The 19286-nt window shown below is 35.7% G+C and overlaps 1 protein-coding gene across 1 annotated transcript; it reads left to right on the plus strand.

The window, feature by feature from the left end:
• The first annotated feature begins 1914 nt into the window (after positions 1–1914).
• Positions 1915–18926, plus strand: smarcc2 (SWI/SNF related BAF chromatin remodeling complex subunit C2). Its single transcript, XM_084426614.1, has 26 exons — positions 1915–2047; positions 3338–3457; positions 3559–3644; positions 4845–4926; positions 5061–5153; positions 5700–5769; positions 6007–6076; positions 6161–6236; positions 6441–6685; positions 7356–7480; positions 7554–7610; positions 7922–7959; positions 8345–8475; positions 8619–8690; positions 9942–10055; positions 10175–10328; positions 10523–10639; positions 10784–10846; positions 11431–11689; positions 11899–12060; positions 12141–12208; positions 13324–13444; positions 13762–13925; positions 14005–14139; positions 14947–15250; positions 16690–18926. The coding sequence occupies exons 1-26, from the start codon at positions 1937–1939 to the stop codon at positions 16752–16754; spliced, it is 3102 nt and encodes a 1033-aa protein (XP_084282740.1). The 5' UTR covers positions 1915–1936; the 3' UTR covers positions 16755–18926.
• Positions 18927–19286: the final 360 nt, after the last annotated feature.

Below are 19286 nucleotides of genomic sequence, written 5' to 3' on the forward strand. Positions count from 1 at the left end.
ACATTTACAGTAAAAGTGACCTGATCCGTGTGTGTGTGTGTGTGTGTGCGTGTGTGCGCATGTATCAGCAATTTAAGGTTTTAAGTGTGTGTCCATATTAATAAAAAGTGTTTGAAATTTGCTTCTGAATATTTTACTTGTAGATTGATTGCTGTTGTAAAGCCTTGCTGTTGTGTAATTTATCATTAGGCCTATTGCAGACTTTTATTCTGGCATGTTAAAGAGTACATGCTGTAAATAAAAAATTAACACTTTCGCGTCAGTCTTTATTTCTGAGTATAACACATATTAAATTGCCAACTAATTGCCTTCCAGTTTTAATTAAAGCTGGACATTTGATGATCTAATTAAATTCATTTGAGTTTGTGTACTGAATGCCAGGAAAGCCACTTCACTAACCAACACATAATCAATAAATGTCTCCCCCAATTTGAAACTGAGCTCCTAATACTCCTATAAAAAGAACATGTAAGGTTGAAATACAGTTCAAATAGATTTAAATCGCAAACAAAATTAGCTTTCTTTCCATCTCTCACACACAAAACACCACTATAGTGAGGAAGCCATTGACAGTGTTGATTACTATTCACCACCCAGACACAGACACTTTTCCTTGGTAATGAGGGGAGATAGATGGCTGGGCATCCTTTGAAGGACAATAGTAAAAAGGTCAAAGAGATGTTGGCTAGACAGCAACACCAACACTCTCTGAAATTATGATGACTCTGGCAGAAACATGGTTAGGAGGAAGAAAGTTTCACTGTTTGTCAATCTACACTGACATTGCAGGTCTCTACAGCTCAAATTTATCGTGTAAGCAAGGCCTCACAATCACAGTTTCAAATATCATTTGAAAAAGCACTGAAGGGTGAAAGATTCTCACAAACTTATTCTGTAGTCTACATAGACATGAACATGAAAACTTATCCATCGATAGACAATCAGACCGACAGACTGACAGACAGACAGACAGACAGAAAGAAAGAAAGAAAGAAAGAAAGAAAGAAAGAAAGAAAGAAAGAAAGACAGAAAGAAAGACAGAAAGACAGACAGACAGACAGACAGTCAGACAGACAGACAGACAGACAGACAGACAGATAGATAGATAGATAGATAGATAGATAGATAGATAGATAGATAGATAGATAGATAGATAGATAGATAGATAGATAGATAGATAGATAGATAGATAGATTAGGAAAAGTGAAGAGGTATAGGCCTATCATATTGATCAGCATGTTTACTGAGCCATTAAATGGGCAGAACATGAGATTAAACTATGTTGCCAGGTAAATCTATTTACCGAACCACCAGCACAAAGCAAACCAAACGCAGCACTGACAAATGTACTTTAGACAGCAGCGACACCTATTGGATACTTTTAGGTATTGCTAATTGAAGACTGGACTTGAACTTGAAAAGTTCGAGATGGTCAAGTGCATCCAGTTTAACAACATCCTAAGTTATTGCATGTATGGGATGTTGACAGACAAATTTCGTTCCTGCTCATTATCACTAGCCATTCAAAATGACTAGCTGTTTGCTGGTGCGTGGTAAGTAGACTGTTATTGAGCGTTAAAAAAATCAAGTGATTTGCCTTTACATTTTTACAGCTTGAGAGAAATATGAGGCTACTTTGAACCAGGTGGTAGGTTTAGTAACCATCGAGGTTACTAAAATACGAGGACTACAACAATCTATTGTGCAAAGCTCAGTGTGGAGATGTGATTCACTATTCGGAGAAGGGGGTTGGGATACAGGGAAGTCACTGGTCCCCTTTGTCCGCCATTTTGTTTCTAGTTTTCTCAAAGCTCCAAGAGAAGCGTAAACCTAGAATTTGAGCCAGAATGGGGGTCGTTTCACAGTCATTGACTCTAGCAAAATAACAAATGACCGCCAGGGGGCGGTGGGTGGCAAAACTTTGGAGCAGACAAAGATGGCGGTACGGAAGAAAGACGGCGGCCCGAATGTAAAATATTTCGAAGCGTCTGATACCGTCTCGCAGTTCGACAATGTCCGGGTTTGGCTGGGCAAGAATTATAAAAAGGTACCATTCGTTTATTTGTAACCAGCACGAACGGTCATTGAGTTATTTGTGCAGGAAAGGATAGACTCGATGCGGGTAGTCAGAAAGGAGAGGGGAGGGCAGGAAAGGAGATGGAGAGAAATCCAGCTGTTTAAAATCCACAGTCTGACGCGTCTCAGACAATAGAAGATGCTGCATGCGCGTCTTGAGAAAAGTCTTAAGACGTACCCAAGAATTGGCTTCATCTTCAATATCTGATGTCGTTTCTACATCTCTGGCTAGTCATTAGACCTTCTCTAACAGGTTTTAATGAATGGCCTTTCTCTTTTATTCAAGAAAGGCCAGCTCGTGTAACGGGGCTGCGGTATTGGCAGCGCAAGTGCGTGAATCCAGATGTGCAGCCAAATCTCGCGCGCTGTGCTTATAAAAAGCAGCAATGTGATACAGACGATGAGAAATTCACACTCGGATGTGAAGAATATTTCTCTGTATAATTTACACTTGGAAATTACTTGATACGATAAAACAATGTGTGGAATTCGACTATAGGTTGCAACGAAATGTAATTTCCCGCTAACGAAACACCTCAGTTGCATGAAATTGTTAATGCATTTCATATATGAGGTAAAGAAATAAATTCTTTACATATAAAACGTCTTTTTATATAATCTAATTCAAAGCAAACATAATTTTAATCCATTTACACTTGAATTATTGCAATAATAATATTATGAAATAAATGTTACAATACAGAAACCTAAGTAAATAAATAAAATTCAAATAAAAATATGAAACTTATTTATAAAATATGTGCACTGTCATCACAGCGTTTGAGGATGAGGATGCATTGATGTTCAGTCATTTACATCTTGCTCAGAGCATCCTTCGCTTTTATGTCATTTAACTGATTCAAGGTATTGATTTGATTTTTTTTTTCCGTAGATGTTCCATTTATTTATGGAGGAAAGCTGACATCAAGCATGTCCATGTGTTTTAGATCAATGACTTGGTGAAATCTTACAGAAAGTGTATTTATTTAAAAATGTTGTAATTTAATATAATTTATATTATCAGCATTAAATTTGAGTGAAAGTTTGAATTAACATGAATTTGAGCCTCACATTATACGTAATACAATATAATGATTGCAACGGTCACAAAAATGAACAAAAATATAATTCTGATGAATCAGAATGGCCAAATAATAAATGATTAATCTGCCTGGTTGATGTATTACTCTGTGACTAATCCTTATGTATTTTCCTTTTATTATGCTGTCTAGCTCCTTAAACTTTCTGTGGTTCTTTCTAGTATATTCAAGCAGAGCCCCCCACCAATAAATCGTTGTCGAGTCTGGTGGTTCAACTGCTTCAGTTTCAGGAGGAAGTGTTTGGCCGACATGTCAGCAACCCTCCCCTTACTAAACTACCGGTACTCACACAAGCCTTCTTTCATAACAGTATTGAGTTGAATGCATTAAAGTAATCAGTGCACCATGTAGATTTCTGATGATCCTCTCCTCTCTCCCGTAGATGAAGTGTTTTTTGGATTTCAAATCTGGAGGAGCCCTGTGTCATATTCTGGCGGCTGCCTACAAGTTTAAGAGTGATCAAGGATGGTAATGGTCCTCTGTCTCCCTCTCTTTCTTTCACTCCTCTTTATTATTTAATTGACACTATAATTCTGTAAATTAAATGTAAATTAATTATGAAAATGAAAAATTATATTTTTGGTTTATATATATATATATATATATATATATATATATATATATATGCACACTGCTGAGCCAAAACATTATGACATCGTTGATCATCTCCTAAGAAGGCCACATATTAAGGTCTGGGTAGATTAGATGGTAAGCAAAACCATCCCAACCATCATACTCAACATGTTGGATGCAGGAGAAATGGGCAGAAATAAAGATCTGAGCGACTTTGACAAGCTAGGGACAAATTGTTATGGCAAGGCGACTGTGTCAGAGTATCCCTGAAATCCCTATTCATGGCTTGTGGGTTGCTCCCAGTCAGCAGTGGTTCGAAAGCTCAAACCATTGACAGGGTGTTGGGTGCCCAAGGCTCATCGATGCATGAGGGCAACGAAGGCTATCCTGGGTCTATCCGCTATGCCTTAGCGGGTCGGCTCTGTTTTGGCAGCATACAGAGGACCAACAGCATATTAGGCAGGTGGTTATAATGTTTTGGCTCATTGGTATATATATAAATCAAGTCCAGTCAAATTTATTTGTATAGCACTTTTATAATGTCTATAATGCCTTAATACTTTACCATAGAGCAAGTTTAGAAATGTCAGTACTATTATTATTATTATTATATTATTCCAATTTTTATTTTTTTTAAATCAACAAAATATTTTTGATTTTTATTTTAGGATGACTGTAAAAATGTTTTTCCATGAGACACCATCCTCAGCCACTTATATAGGTTATAGGTAGGATGTAATGTAAAATATATTCATTATGTGGACTACTTAAGAATCTATTAATTTAACATGTACCTGTATGTTTGCCACTTATTTGAGTGGCTTAATCAGTTGTTGTATAATTTCTCTGACACTCAACCTTATGACACACTCACCAAGAGAGTCGTGATTCGCCTCCATCGTGGTGTCAATTGGTCCTTATGCTCCTGAATAGATTCTGCATGACATTTTTATGTTGCTGCATTTCAACTTTCTATTAGTGTAGTAACCCTGTGGTGTTAAAGTACTTACCAGTGAGACATAAAGTGCCACTTCAATGATTACGGATCAAAAACCTAATTCATACTCATTAGCTGTTCACTTTTGTACCCATCAGGAGGAGATTTGACTTCCAGAACCCTTCGAGAATGGACCGCAATGTTGAAATGTTCATGACTATAGAGAAATCTTTGGTACAGGTGTGTATCAGACGCACAATTTCACACACACAGTCATCCAGTCAGATGAACATTTACTTGCAGTCATCAAATGGTTGGATTTATTTGTATGTGCATATATGAGATTGAATAATGATGTGTTTTTTCCTTCGTAGAATAACTGTTTGTCCCGACCTGTGATTTACCTGAGTTCAGAGATAGAGCCCAAGCTACTGGGAAAACTGAAGGACATCATCAAACGACACCAGGTACTTCCAAAAACCATTAGTTTTAGTTGTTACAAAGGCCATCTAGTTATGGCTGGATAATGTGTTTTTAAAAAGTATATTTATTTTATTCATTTAATTTTTTAAATTTTTTATTTGCTTTTTATAATATTCAATATGTGTCTCATATAGGTAAGAAACATATTGATATCACATCAGACATAGAGAGAGATGTGCGATTACTTGCATCTAAGCAGCATCTCTCTACTAGCATAGAAGCTGTAAGTTTAATTACTTAAAAAATAGTGACATTACAACCTCCTTGTTGAGTAATAAAATGTGGCGAATAAATATATATATATATATATGCCCTGAAATACATTCAAAGTTAAGGTATAAAACTAACCTACTGATACATCTTTATTTACAATGTTGCTTAATTTTATATTTGCATAATTAAAAAAATCATTGACATTTTTATGACTTATATTTTAAATATCGGCCAGTCCATATTTCAATACTTTATTTCTTTGAAGTCAGTCTGGATCAAGACATGACATCTTATTTGACATGTATGTGTGTGTTTAGGGGTCTGTGACTGAAGATAAGCTTTCTAGCTCCCATGTAGTGGTGCCTATTCCTGCTAGTCTGGAGGACGGTACGTTCTGCTGTGTGTTGTTCATAGTGTAAAAATATACATTCTCAGTTCACACACGTGTGTGTAGGGTACAATGGGGCTAAACTCCCCCCTAGGGTAAAATGTCCCTCGTATTTTCTCCCAAAATTCATTAAAAAGGCAATTTGTCAAGGCTTTTAGCCCCTTTGTACCCCTCCATTTAAAAAGAAGAATGGTTTTCTGCAGTAATATTGTAATTGGTATGTGTGTGGTTTTCAGAAGAGTGGGTCCGTCCTGTAATGAAGAGAGACAAACAGATGCTGCTACACTGGGGCTACTGGCCTGATAGGTGAACACACACACACACACACACACATACACAGTTCAGGTGTGTATATGAATGCAGGATTAATGTGCTGTGTTCATGATGCAGTTATGACACATGGATCTCAGCCAGTGAGGTGGAGGCTGCTGTGGAGGATCCGCCCACTGCTGAGAAGCCCAGGAAGGTTAGAACCCCCCCCCCCCCCCCCCTTACCTCTCTCCATCTGTCTCCAGTCCTTTACCTCTCTTTTTCTTTGTCTCTTTTGTCTTGTACATGCTCTCTCTGCCTATCATGTTTTTTTTTTATAAAACCACTGATTATCTGATGGTTATCTGAGAAATCCAGCCATTTGTCAACTGACTACAAGTTTATGTGTTTGCGTGTGTAGGTTCATGCCAAGTGGATTCTGGACCTGGATCAGTTTAATGAGTGGATGAATGAGGAAGACTATGAGGTGGGAGAGGGAGGACCGAGGAGGAAGAGGATTTCAGCGAAGACTCTCACAGATGAAGTGAGCACTCCAGATGAAAGGAGGGATAAAAAACCCAGCAGTGCCAAAAAGAGGAAACGCTCCCCGTCTCCATCTCCTACCCCTCCACCACAGGAGAGCAAGAAGAAAAACACCAAGAAAGGGTATTTTTTATTACGGAATCTTAAACCATTGATTCTCATGAAACAGTGATATTTGTTTTAGAGAATTTCAGAAATGTATTTATTATTTAAATGTATGAATTATATGAAATCTTATTTTCACATCACAGGCCCAAAGTACCAGGGCCATATCCACCATAGGAGGAAGTGTCTGCCCTTAATATTCAGATTAGTGGCTAACAAATATGGGGATTTCAATGGATTCCTAAACTCTTATCCCTATATATATTTAAATATCTTTAAACACAAGACATGTTACATACAAAATATTTTGAAACAATGAAAAAATATTGAGAAGAAATAATTTCAGAAAGATAAAAACGGGGCATCTAAATTTCAGCATTTTGTCAGAAAATGCATAAAGCATTTAAAAACACTAAAAGCATGATATTTTAAGTTTGAAGAATTTAAGTTTGTGTGCCAAATAATGTTTGGCATTACTCACAAAATAGATTTAAGTCTATCAAATAATGTATTTAAGATCTGGCATGTTATCTCTTGAAATCAATGGATGCACTGGAAATGTAAAGATGACGCTCTCTGTGTGTCTTTGTACGAACCTGTGTGTGTGTGTGTGTGTGTGTGTGTGTGTGTGTGTGTGTGTGTGTGTGTGTGTGTGTGTGTGTGTGTGTGTGTGTGTGTGTGTGTGTAGACCCACTACACCCTACACTAAGTCCAAAAGAGGACAGAGAGAGGAAGAACAGGAAGATCTGACTAAAGAGTTAGATGAACCCTCACCTGTGCCTGCAGTGGAGGAAGCTACACTACCTAAAACAGGTAAATTCACACACATCTTTTTACCTAACCATTTAGTCTCTATTGTGTGTAATCTTGATATTTGTGTGTGTAGTGACTAAGAAGGATTCAGATTCTACTCCAGTGAAAGGAGGCACTATGACTGACCTGGGTATGTCTCTACTACAGTAGCTTCTGTCTCTAACACACCTGACACTCAGACTAACCGAAAGGTGAAGTGTGTCTTTTCTGTGCCATTAATGGCACCAAGTGGAATTGCAAAAGTAAAGGATGTCTGCTTAAAGCTGTCTTCGCACATTGAGCTGGAATCGGAGGAAGCATTTTAATGACGAGCACATGAAAAGCACACACTTCAGCTTTCTGTGCTAATTAACAATGTATTTTTTTGTACCATAAAGTAAAAGTGTATGTGCAAAATGAATTAAACTCTCAGTTTTTGTTTTCTTCTGCTATCACACCTAGATGAGCAAGAGGATGAATCAATGGAGACTGTAGGAAAGGTATAGCAGCAATTATAAACACTACATTTCACTTTTTTTTTGCTTTGCTCACAAGTTCAATAATAGATAAATGCATAATAATAATAGTAATATGCTAAAATGTTAATTTATTATTAAATGAAATTTTTATGTATAAATTAAAGGATCATAACAATTTAAGAGAAAATATTAAGAATTTCATAGTATTTCTAGTTGTATGAACTCTGTAAAACAGGATTTGATTGTTGACCTTTAAATTGAAAGAGTTAAATTGATCAAAATCTTAACATTTTGCTAATTTCCAGATTTAAATTAGACTAGGTTATCAATATGGTGTCAGATGTTTAAATCCCACTGTATTTCATGAGCAGCATTCGTGGTTAGCTTTACGTTTGTGTGTTTCTAGGAGGAAGAAGAAGGTTCCCAGAGTGTGAAAGGAGAACCGGTGAAGGGATCGGATCTTCATGAGGATAATGTCACTGAACAGACCCATCATATCATTATCCCTAGCTATGCTGCTTGGTTTGACTATAACAGGTACTGTGACTATACACAGCTTTGAAACGTATTCTCATCAAGAATCGGCCATTTAGATAGGAAGCAATTGGCAATTCTGTTTTGTCTTGAAATAAAAAGCAAGAGTCAGAAAAAATGTAACTGTCTATTTCTGTCTCTTTTAGTGTCCATGCTATAGAGCGCAGAGCACTTCCTGAGTTTTTCAATGGGAAGAACAAGTCGAAGACTCCTGAAATGTAAGAATATCTGTTGGTGATACACAAAGATTGATTTGACTTTAAATGTGTCTCTATTGACCCTCATTAAAGTGCTCCCATTATGCTATTTTAAACGTTATTCATTTTGTTTTGAAGTCTTCTACAACAGGTAGGAGGATGACATTCATCCAAGGTCAAAAAATACTTTTATTTCCTTATAATATACACTACCGGTCAAAAGTTTTAGATCGGTACGATTTTTAATGTTTTTAAAATAAGTCTCTTCTGCTCACCAAGGCTGCATTTATTTAAAAAAAAAAAAAAAACATTAATATTGTGAAATACTATGACAATGTAAAATTACTGTTTTCTATTTTAATATATTTTAAAGTGTAATTTATTCCACTGATGAAAGCTGAATTTTCAGCATCATTACTCCAGTCTTCAGTGTCACATGATCCTTCAGAAATCATTCTAATTTGATTTTATCCTCAAAAAACATTCATTATTATTTTCAATGTTGAAAACAGTTGTGTACAATTTTTTTCTCCGAATTATTTGATGAATAGAAAGTTCAAAAGAACAGCATTTATTTAAAATAGATTATTTTTTAACATTATAAATGTCTTTACTGTAACTTTTGATCAATTTAACTCACCCTTGATGAATAAAAGTATTGATTTATTTTATTTCCCCCAAAAAATAAAATAAAAATTCTTACTGACCCCATACTTTTGAACGCTAGTGTTTAATGTTACAAAAGCTTTCTATTTCAGATAAATGCTGTTCTTTTGAACTTTCTATTCATCAAAGAATCCTGAAATAAAAATGTAAAAAACTGTTTTCAACACTGATAATAATCAAAAATGTTTGGTGTGCATCAAATCATCATATTAGAATGATTTCTGAAGGATCATGTGACACTGAAGACTGGAGTAATGATGATGCTGAAAATTTAGCTTTGATCACAGGAATAAATGACACTTTACTGTATATTACATAGAAAATAACTGTTTTAAATTGTAATAATATTTCACAATATTATTATTATTGTATTTTTAATCAAGCAAATGCAGCCTTGATGAGCAAAAGAGACTTTTAAAAAAACAAAATCTTACCGATCTAAAACTTTTGACCGGTAGTGTATATATATATATAACTTTGCAGACCTTTTACATTCACAAACAGCTATATTAGATACTGCATGAAAGGTCATATAAAAAGTATAATAGGGGCACTTTAATTAGCTTTATCCACCCCGTTTCATCTTCACGCTTTGCTGTGTTACAGTTATCTGGCGTACCGTAACTTCATGATCGACACGTACAGACTGAACCCACAGGAGTATTTGACCTCCACAGCTTGCCGTAGAAACCTGGCTGGAGATGTTTGTGCCATTATGAGGTCTGGGAAAAGAATTACACCTCTAAAATACCTGTTTATATTATATATGCATGGTTCTTTAACTTCTTTTTGACTTTGATGAATTTTGACCGTGAAAGTGTGTGTGTGTGTGTGAACAGAGTCCATGCGTTTCTGGAACAGTGGGGTTTGATTAACTATCAGGTGGATTCAGAAAGTCGGCCCACTCCCATGGGGCCTCCACCCACTTCACACTTTCACGTACTGGCAGATACTCCATCAAGTCTGGTACCACTACAGCCTAAAGCATCCCAGGTAAAATAAAACACACATGTATTCTTGCTAGAGGTGTCATCCACACAAAATTTAGAATTTGTATTATTTCTTACATGACTTATTTTTTCTTTCTTTTCTGCGACAGCCCTTAAAAACACACTTTCCATGTAAATTGTTGTCTATATTCACTTGATTGGTTATCTAAGCTCTTTTCTTCTCTTCGTTCCCTCTAGACTTCATCTTCTCAACAGATGCTCTCATTCCCTGACAAAGTGAAGGACAAACCTGCTGACTTACAGAACTTTGGGTTGAGGACAGATGTGTACAGTAAGAAGAGTGGTCCAGTTAAAGTAAGAGCCGCACATTAAATATCACACATGGTGTAGAGAGAGTGTGAGAATGTGTGAGGTTGAAAGGAATTTTGTAATATGAAGTATGGAGATGATTTTGATCACTGTGAGAAAGATTAAGGACCTTCTTTTGTCATTGCACAGAATAAAAATGCTGCCAGTGCCACTCGGGAATGGACGGACCAGGAGACGTTGCTACTGTTGGAGGTACTGTATATACATATAAAAAATCTGAGACCACTAGTCATTTTTTATATTTTTTTTATTACAATTTACACTACCGTACAAAAGTCTCGTATGCTCACAAAGGCTGCATTTAATTGTTAAAAAATACAGAAATTTGTGAAATATTGGTTTCTATTGGTTTCTAAATGTTTTCTAGGTTAATATATTTTAACATGTAATTTTTTCCGGTTATGGCAAAGCTGAATTTTCAGCATTATTACTCCAGTCTTGATTGTCACATGATCTTTCAGAAATCATTCTAACATGCTGATTTTGTGCTCAAGAAACATTTCATATTATCATCAATGTTGAAAACAGTTGTGCTGCTTAGTATTTTTTATATATAATATTTAATATTTTTGTGTAAATTGGGATTCTTTGATAAATAAAAACTTTTGAATTAAAATAATTTGAAATAGATTTTTTTGTATCAATGTCTTTACTGTATGTCTTTACTGTCACTTTTGATCAGTTTAATGCAAATCTTACTGATTGCAAACTTTTGTGTAGTGTTGACTCAACTTCCGCTCTTTTGCACTCACATTACGATTCCTGTTTGTTCTCAGGGTCTAGAGATGTATAAAGATGACTGGAATAAAGTATCGGAGCACGTGGGCAGCCGCACACAGGATGAGTGCATTCTCCACTTCCTGCGTCTACCGATTGAGGACCCCTACCTGGAGGAAAGCACCGCCCCCTTGGGCCCGCTAGCCTATCAGCCGGTTCCGTTCAGTCAAGCGGGGAACCCTGTCATGAGCACTGTGGCGTTCCTGGCCTCTGTGGTTGACCCTCGAGTGGCTTCAGCTGCAGCTAAATCTGCGCTTGGTGAGAACTTACATTATTAAAGTAATGGTTTAAACAAAAATTAAAACCATTATATACTTACCCTCAAAATGACTGTAACTGAATTTTTTTTAAATACAACAGTAGTGAATAGGAACTGAGCTCAAGCTCCAAAAAGGGCGAAAATCTATCATAAAAGTAGTTGTATTTTGTATTTTTCTACATGAACATGTTTCTCTTCTCTTTCTCAGAGGAGTTCTCTCGAATGAAGGAGGAGGTACCAGCTGCATTGGTGGAGGCTCATGTACGTCGAGTGGAGGAGGCGGCCAGAGCAAGCGGAAGGTCAGACCCTCTCTACGGCCTGGAGGGCAGCGGCATCGCAGGAACCGGTCTTGAAGACTCTGACAAACCCGGTAAGTGAACAAACACATTTTCACTTATTTTCCCTAAAGTAAATAGTGAGAGAAATTAACTGTGTATGTTTGTTTTTCAGCGGAGGATGGAAATGAGGAGAATAAAAGCAGTGATGGTCAGTCCAGCCAAGATAAGAGAGACAATAAGGTGTGTACAGACAAAATATGTACAGTGTACTCCAAAAGTCTGAGACTGCATTGAAAATGTTGGATTCAAAATCTGATTTAAACCGGGCAGGGAAAAAAGTTGTGTGTGTGTATGTATATATATATATATATATATATATATATATGTAAGGGATCGGGGTTGTATTCGCTATAACAACCGCCTCGCTCTACATTATCCTGCTTATTACATGGCTACCTACCAAATAAATCAATAATTTGACACAAAATATTGATTTAAAAAGGAGTTTATTGATTTAAAAACGATTGTATTGCTTCCGCTAAAGAAAATAGTCCGTTCCGTCTCTACGGTTAGAATCCTGCGTCCATAGCAACGCTCTGTTTTTCATGGCAACGGTGTGTTATACTTAGCAGCGGTCTGTTATCAAGAAATAACAGACCGCATTCTACATTACAATTCAACCAAGCCATGTAATATATATATATATATATATGTTTGTGTGTGTGAGAAGATATCCAATGCAAAAGCCCCTAAAAGCCACCTCTGTCTAGAATACACTCATCAAATACTTTCACTTCAGACTCACTAAATCCCAGCCTCAGCCCATTCAGAAATGCCGGTACTTGGGTAGAAACCTGCACATAGGAGCCTGATAAAAATGTTAATATTAAACAAATATTTTAGATGGACTTAGAAGCTTTTGCATCTGAAGTCTTCAAATATATACATAAACACACATCTGTAAGATTTTAAATGATGTTTTTGGAAGTTTATTATTTATACCAAAGATGCATCTATGCATCTATTTGATAAATATGGTAAAAACAAAAATATTGTGAATTATTATTAGAATTTAAAACAAACAAAATCTATTTTAAAATGTAATTTTTAGTAGTAGTAATTATTCAAGTGATGGCAATGTTAATAAAAAAATCCGCCGTCATTACTCCATTCCTCAGTGTCTCATGATCCTTCAGAAATCATTGTAATTTATTGATTTGCTGCTTAATAAATATTTCTTGATATTATCATCAATGTTTAAAAAAGCTGAGCTGCTTAAAATTTCTTAATATTAAAAAAATATAAAAATGTTCTTAATATTAACACATTAATCTCCTGTGTCTGTTAAATTTTAGGAGAGCAAAGATGGACCCAGTGAGGAGGAAGAAAAACAAGGAGAGAACGGCAAGAAAGAGGAAGAGAGAGTGAGAGAAGGGGAGACAGACAGAGAGACGGAGAAAACAGATTCAGAAATGGGTGTGTTTACAGCAATAAAATATATGTGCAAGATAAAAGTCCGGCAGAATAAAAAAACAGGACTTATAAGAAGACATAAAAGGTTAAAATATGCAGATGTATAGTGTGATGCAGATACACTAATGCATTATTTGCCCAAACCAAATGAGTTGTCTATCTAGCTATGCACTAGATTAGAATAAAAAAACTAATCAGTTGTAGACGACATGTACAAAACTGCCACTGTAGTATGTGTTGCCTTCATTAACCGTTATAGTTAATGCATATATAGAGACAGAGGTGAAGTTACTTACCTGAACTCTTTTGGATCCCTACAGCCGATGGCGAGAAGGAGAAAGAACGGAAGGAGGGATCCGAAGAGGGTCAGAGGGATGGAGAGAGTGAGGGAGAGAAGAAGGCAAAGGTGGAGAGAGATGTAGGAGAGGGAAACCTGTCCACTGCTGCTGCTTCGGCGCTTGCTGCTGCTGCCGTGAAAGCTAAGGTGCGTGAAAAGGCGGCATCATAGTGAGAAAACATACAGCTTTCCTGGAAATTAAACACTGAACCCTATATTCTTTCAGCACTTGGCTGCGGTGGAGGAGAGGAAGATCAAGTCTCTGGTGGCTCTGCTGGTGGAGACCCAGATGAAGAAACTGGAGATCAAACTCAGACACTTTGAAGAGTTGGAGACCATCATGGACCGAGAGAGAGAGGCGGTAAGGCCACATGGACAATGTGGTTTTTGTTTAATAATCAAGCATATTTACTTTCAGTGGTTTGTCAGGTTCATTAAATTATAACAAAAGCTTTGTAGATTTGTTGCCTAAAAGAACAACCTTTTTACAAAACCTGTATGATTTTATTTCTTTCATGCACTTAAAAAAAAAAACGTTTTCCTGTAAAAAATTAAACATTCTTAAAACAAGTATAAGAACATTTTAATAACTATTATAATTTAATAACTGTTAATTATATTTATTTTAAAATGTTCTATTCGTTTTTTTGGTTACACTTAAAGCCTTTATGTATAATGCATTATAAATGTATTCATAATGTACATTATAATGCACTATATCTTTTTTTTTATAAATAATCAAAAGTTAAAATGTATTATAAATTTGCAGACTACTTGTTACATCTGAAATTGCTTGTTTGTCATGTGTTTTAATGCATTATATTTTCTAAAGGCTTGAAAAGCATGAATATTTATGAGACAGATTTAAGAAAAATAAATGGAACAAATTACCTGGAAAAAAAATTAAAAATGAAATGTATCATCTTTTAATTATGATTTTTGCTGCCCGAAAATATGAAAAAATAAGTAAAAGAAATCGTACAGTGACCAGGGGCTGTCAAGCTCCAAAAAAATTATTCAAATTATTTTTGCACTACATTACAAGTCTTTTAAAAAAAACAATGTGAGGAATCAAAGTCATCATTATTCACCGAAAATCTTCATATTTTTAGGGAAACTGTTCCTTTAATTAGAAATGAATATGAATATATGTATATTATGTTTCTAGTTGGAGTATCAGAGGCAGCAGCTTCTTGCTGATCGTCAGTCGTTTCATATGGAGCAGTTGAAGTATGCAGAGATGAGAGCCAGACAGCAACACTTCCAGCAGATCCAACACCAGCATCATAGCAACCAGCCTGGCAACCAGTCTGGCAGTACTCCAGCTGTACCCCACCAACCTGTCACTCCATCTGTCCCGCCCCCAACGGCAAGCCCCGCCCCTGTGCCCGCCTCTAATGCTCACAGTGAAGCTCCTCCACCTGCCTCTCACAGTTCTCCCCCGACCAACGCACAGGCTGGAGCAGCACACGGTAATGACACATGCACACACACTGTGAGGGTATATATACAGTACCTGTCCAGCGTACATACACCACCGTCCGAAAGTCTGGGGTCGATACGATTTCTTTAAAGGTTTTTGAAAAAAGCCTTGAATGCTCTCCAAGGATGCATTTATTTGAACAAAAATTCAATAAAAAACAGTAATATTGTGAAATTTTATTACAATTTAAAATAACTGTTTTCTATTTTAATATATTTTAAAATACATAGTATTCCTGTGGTGGCAAAACTGAATTTTCAGCATCATTACTCCAGTCTTCAGTGTCACATGATCCTTCAGGAATCATTCTAATATGCTGATTTGCTGCTCATAAAACATTTCTACTTATTATCGATGTTAAAAACAGCTGTGCTTTTACAATTAAAATAGGCCATAATTGTTCTTATGGTTTAGAAATGTTTATTAAAATAAAATAAAAAAATTATTTTTTATTCTGTCACATTGTGTTTGTTTCTTTTCCATTTTTGTCAGGTATAAATGTACTTTTTTATTGTTTGTATTATATATATATATATATATATATATATATACTGTATATATAATTATTTTTTATTATTTTTTTATTATTATTATTATTTATTATAATTCTCATTATATTTCTATTTAATATAATTCAATATAAATAATAATACTTTTTAGGGGTCAAGTACTGAAGGTGAGTTTGTTTCTATTGTATCCGTTAGTCGTCTTCTTCTTCTTCTTCTTCTTCCGTTCGTGACTTCTATGGCAGCCCATAGAACCGTATTGTAAAAAGTTGTGAAATTCCACACACAGATAGAGGACAGTCCCAGCATTCACCACAGCAAATGCTCAATCCCTCTAGCGCCACCAACTGTCCAAAGTTGCATTTACGTTTATGCTAATAACTTTTGAACCATAAGCGCTAGAAAGATTTTTTTTTTTTCATCATGAAAGGTTTTACGAAACTCGTTATGTGTCATCAGCACCATGTCCTGAAGGTACTTGAAAAGTTTAGAGTTTTGAAACGGGTCTTTATAGATTCATTGAGTCATACAGAGCGAATGAGCGAATTATGTCTGCCATTTTGAATTTCTCTGAAAAACTATTTTTTTCCACTCCTAGACCGTTGGTCCAATTTCCAAACTTTTTTTATGTGTCATTGTCACCTCACACTGACCACACAATTATAATTTGATAACTGCGCCACTATTGGTCAAAACTGATAAGCAATTAAATCGTATTACTAGTGATTGTATTAATGATTGTTTAGCCATTTTGCATAAAATAATGAAGGTCGTAGTCATGCTTGCATAACTCATTGTGCTTTTTTGTGTTTGGCCCCGATAATTATATTTAATATAATATATTTATTATGTATAATTATATTTATACTAATATAATTGTTGTATAATTGTCTTATAGATTATTTTGTTTTTTTCCCTCCAGATTCCAGCACTCCACTACCAGGGGATTCTCTCTATCCAAACGCCCCTGTGCCTCCACCACAGTAAAAGAGAGGTTGAGATTTAAAGGGGATCAGTGATTCCAGAGAAGAAATGAAATGAGATAGAAAGCAAAAGATATAGAGATAACTGGAGCGATATCTTCTTTTTTGTCACTTTCATCATTTTTGGGAGAAAATGATATAAATGAATTCTTGCCAGCATCTCGAACATGACATGATTCAAAATAAATAGCTAAAGCTAAACACAGATAACCTTGAAAAAGACTGACAAAAACCCCCCCAGAAAAAAAAAGACCTTTGTTTGGACTTTTGGAAAGGTCTTAAACCCGAACCCGTTAACACCCAACAAAAGCACTCTTGACCCTAACAGCCTGCTTCCAAGTACCAGACACAAGGCTCAATATTTCCTTGTCCGTCCTCCATTTTGAGTAACATCGCTTAACTTTGAGTCGAACTACAGGATCCAAGGTACCCGTGATCTGCACTTCAGAAGCATCTCAACATACATTAGGTACTCACATGGAAACAAACAAAAACAAAAGAAAACCAAGAACAAATTGCACTTTCAGAATGTTTCCCAAATCGTACTTTTTGGAGGGATGAAGCATAAAGTCAAAATTAGTCCTGACTTAATGTTTTCTTTTATCACTTTGTATTTGTTTTAATAGAAGCACTCGATTTGGAGTAAGTCCGAAGAGAAACTTGACTTTGTAATCGTTACTTTGTATGTGTGCGGGTGAATGTTGGTTTTACTTTTGGGACAATGTGAAAGCTTCAGTGGTTTGGCCTGGTTTTTTTATTATGTACAATTCGATTTTAGCATGAGAAAAAAAAAAAAGAGAGATTACAAATTAGTATTAAATCTGTTTACTTTGTATGAAGCATCTCTGACAACATGTACTGTAAACCTGGAAGTCATGTCATCAATAATTGATGTTTGCATGTTATTTTTTTTGGGGTATGTGTGCACGTCATCTGCCACAAATATCACAAGTTACTCTACCCTTCTAACAGGTGAAAGTAGTCTTGTTTCATTCACATCTCATTGCCATGCTTATGAGAATACTTAATTATTGGAGTGTGTGACTAATCGACAATGAAAAAATAATGGGAAACGACAGCAGGGAATCACATTGGTTCCTTTCCAGGAAAACAATACGCTGAATATGTGTGTTGTATTTTTGAGTTGAATTAATCATTTTCTTGAGATCACATTACACATTTTAGTATTCAGTGTTCATGCCAGAACTGATATTTCGGTTCAGAATGTGTTATGTGTTGTGTGTGTGTGTGTGTGTACGGGTGTTTTAGTATCAGGCCAAACCCACAGAAAGTATTTACGACATGAAGGAAAAACCGTTTTGTTTTGTTACAAATTAGTGGCAACTACCTGATGAGTAGAGACAAGGGATTTTAAAGTTACGTTTGCAGCTGTGGTCTGTGTATCTCATATCTTCATATTGTAACCGTCCTATTTTTGTATTTTTATATGTTTCTTTACACTATTACGAATGACGTTATCATATTATACATGTCTGTAATGTTTCCTTCTCTTTCTGATTGTGGATGTTGTCGTATTATTGACATGTTCATGTGAAAGTGTCAGTCGTTTTATACGATGAAGCTGGACTCTCTGTGTGTGTGTGTGTGGTGTGCATGCCCTCTATGATTTGCCACACATGTCTTTTTGTATGTATGTATGTTTTATTTTTTTATTCTACATTCATTTGCCATGTTTCCAGACTACAAATGCTAGAGGTGATGGATATCAATTCTGTCAATATCATGTACACTCCCGCTGTGATCGTATCTGCAGTTTACATCGTCACACACGTATGTGAATGCACATGTATGCAGTAGTCCAACATGCAGTATTACTGACAGAACAGATTCACATCAACCTCACAACATTTTTGCACACCTCAACCAGTGTTGAATATCTCATTTGATCAATTTGCTCAGCTCTTTGGTCTTTGTCTTTTTCATTTGTAGTTGTATTAGTAGGTTTTTTTTTGTTTGTTACATTTTGTTTATACTTTTTTTAATGGTGAAAGCTGGTAACCATTGCATTGAGATGTGTGAATGTTTGGCGACGTTCGGTTTGTCTTTTAAGGAGATGTAGCTGGAGCTGTCTAGCACCTGTTTGACAAAGAATGGATTCATTTTGGTTTCATAAATAATGAACGGTTGTGCACAATAAAAGGCATCATCAGTGATAAGAGCTGTGTGAAGTGTACTCAATATATAAACCCATCTTATATTTCTGATTAAAAGGATAGTTTAACATTTATCATACTATAAAGTATATTACAGATGTACAAAAGGAAGCTCTCAGGTCTATCCTGAATGTGCCAGATTTGAACTTGAAAAAAAAAACTATGGCAGAAACCAAGATCGGGGTAAAAGGTCATTTGAGTTACTTATTTGAAGAAGTAACTCAGGTATTTTATTGTAAATTTAGAAAGTAATGCATTACTTTACTCGTTACTTGGAAAAGTAATCTGATTACATAACTCGAGTTACTTGTTACAGTATTACAATAACTATTCAGTTTTAATAATGAGATCTCAGAATGTTT

This window comes from Rutilus rutilus, assembly GCF_951802725.1.
Source record: "Rutilus rutilus genome assembly, chromosome: 12".
Classification (NCBI taxonomy): domain Eukaryota; kingdom Metazoa; phylum Chordata; class Actinopteri; order Cypriniformes; family Leuciscidae; genus Rutilus; species Rutilus rutilus.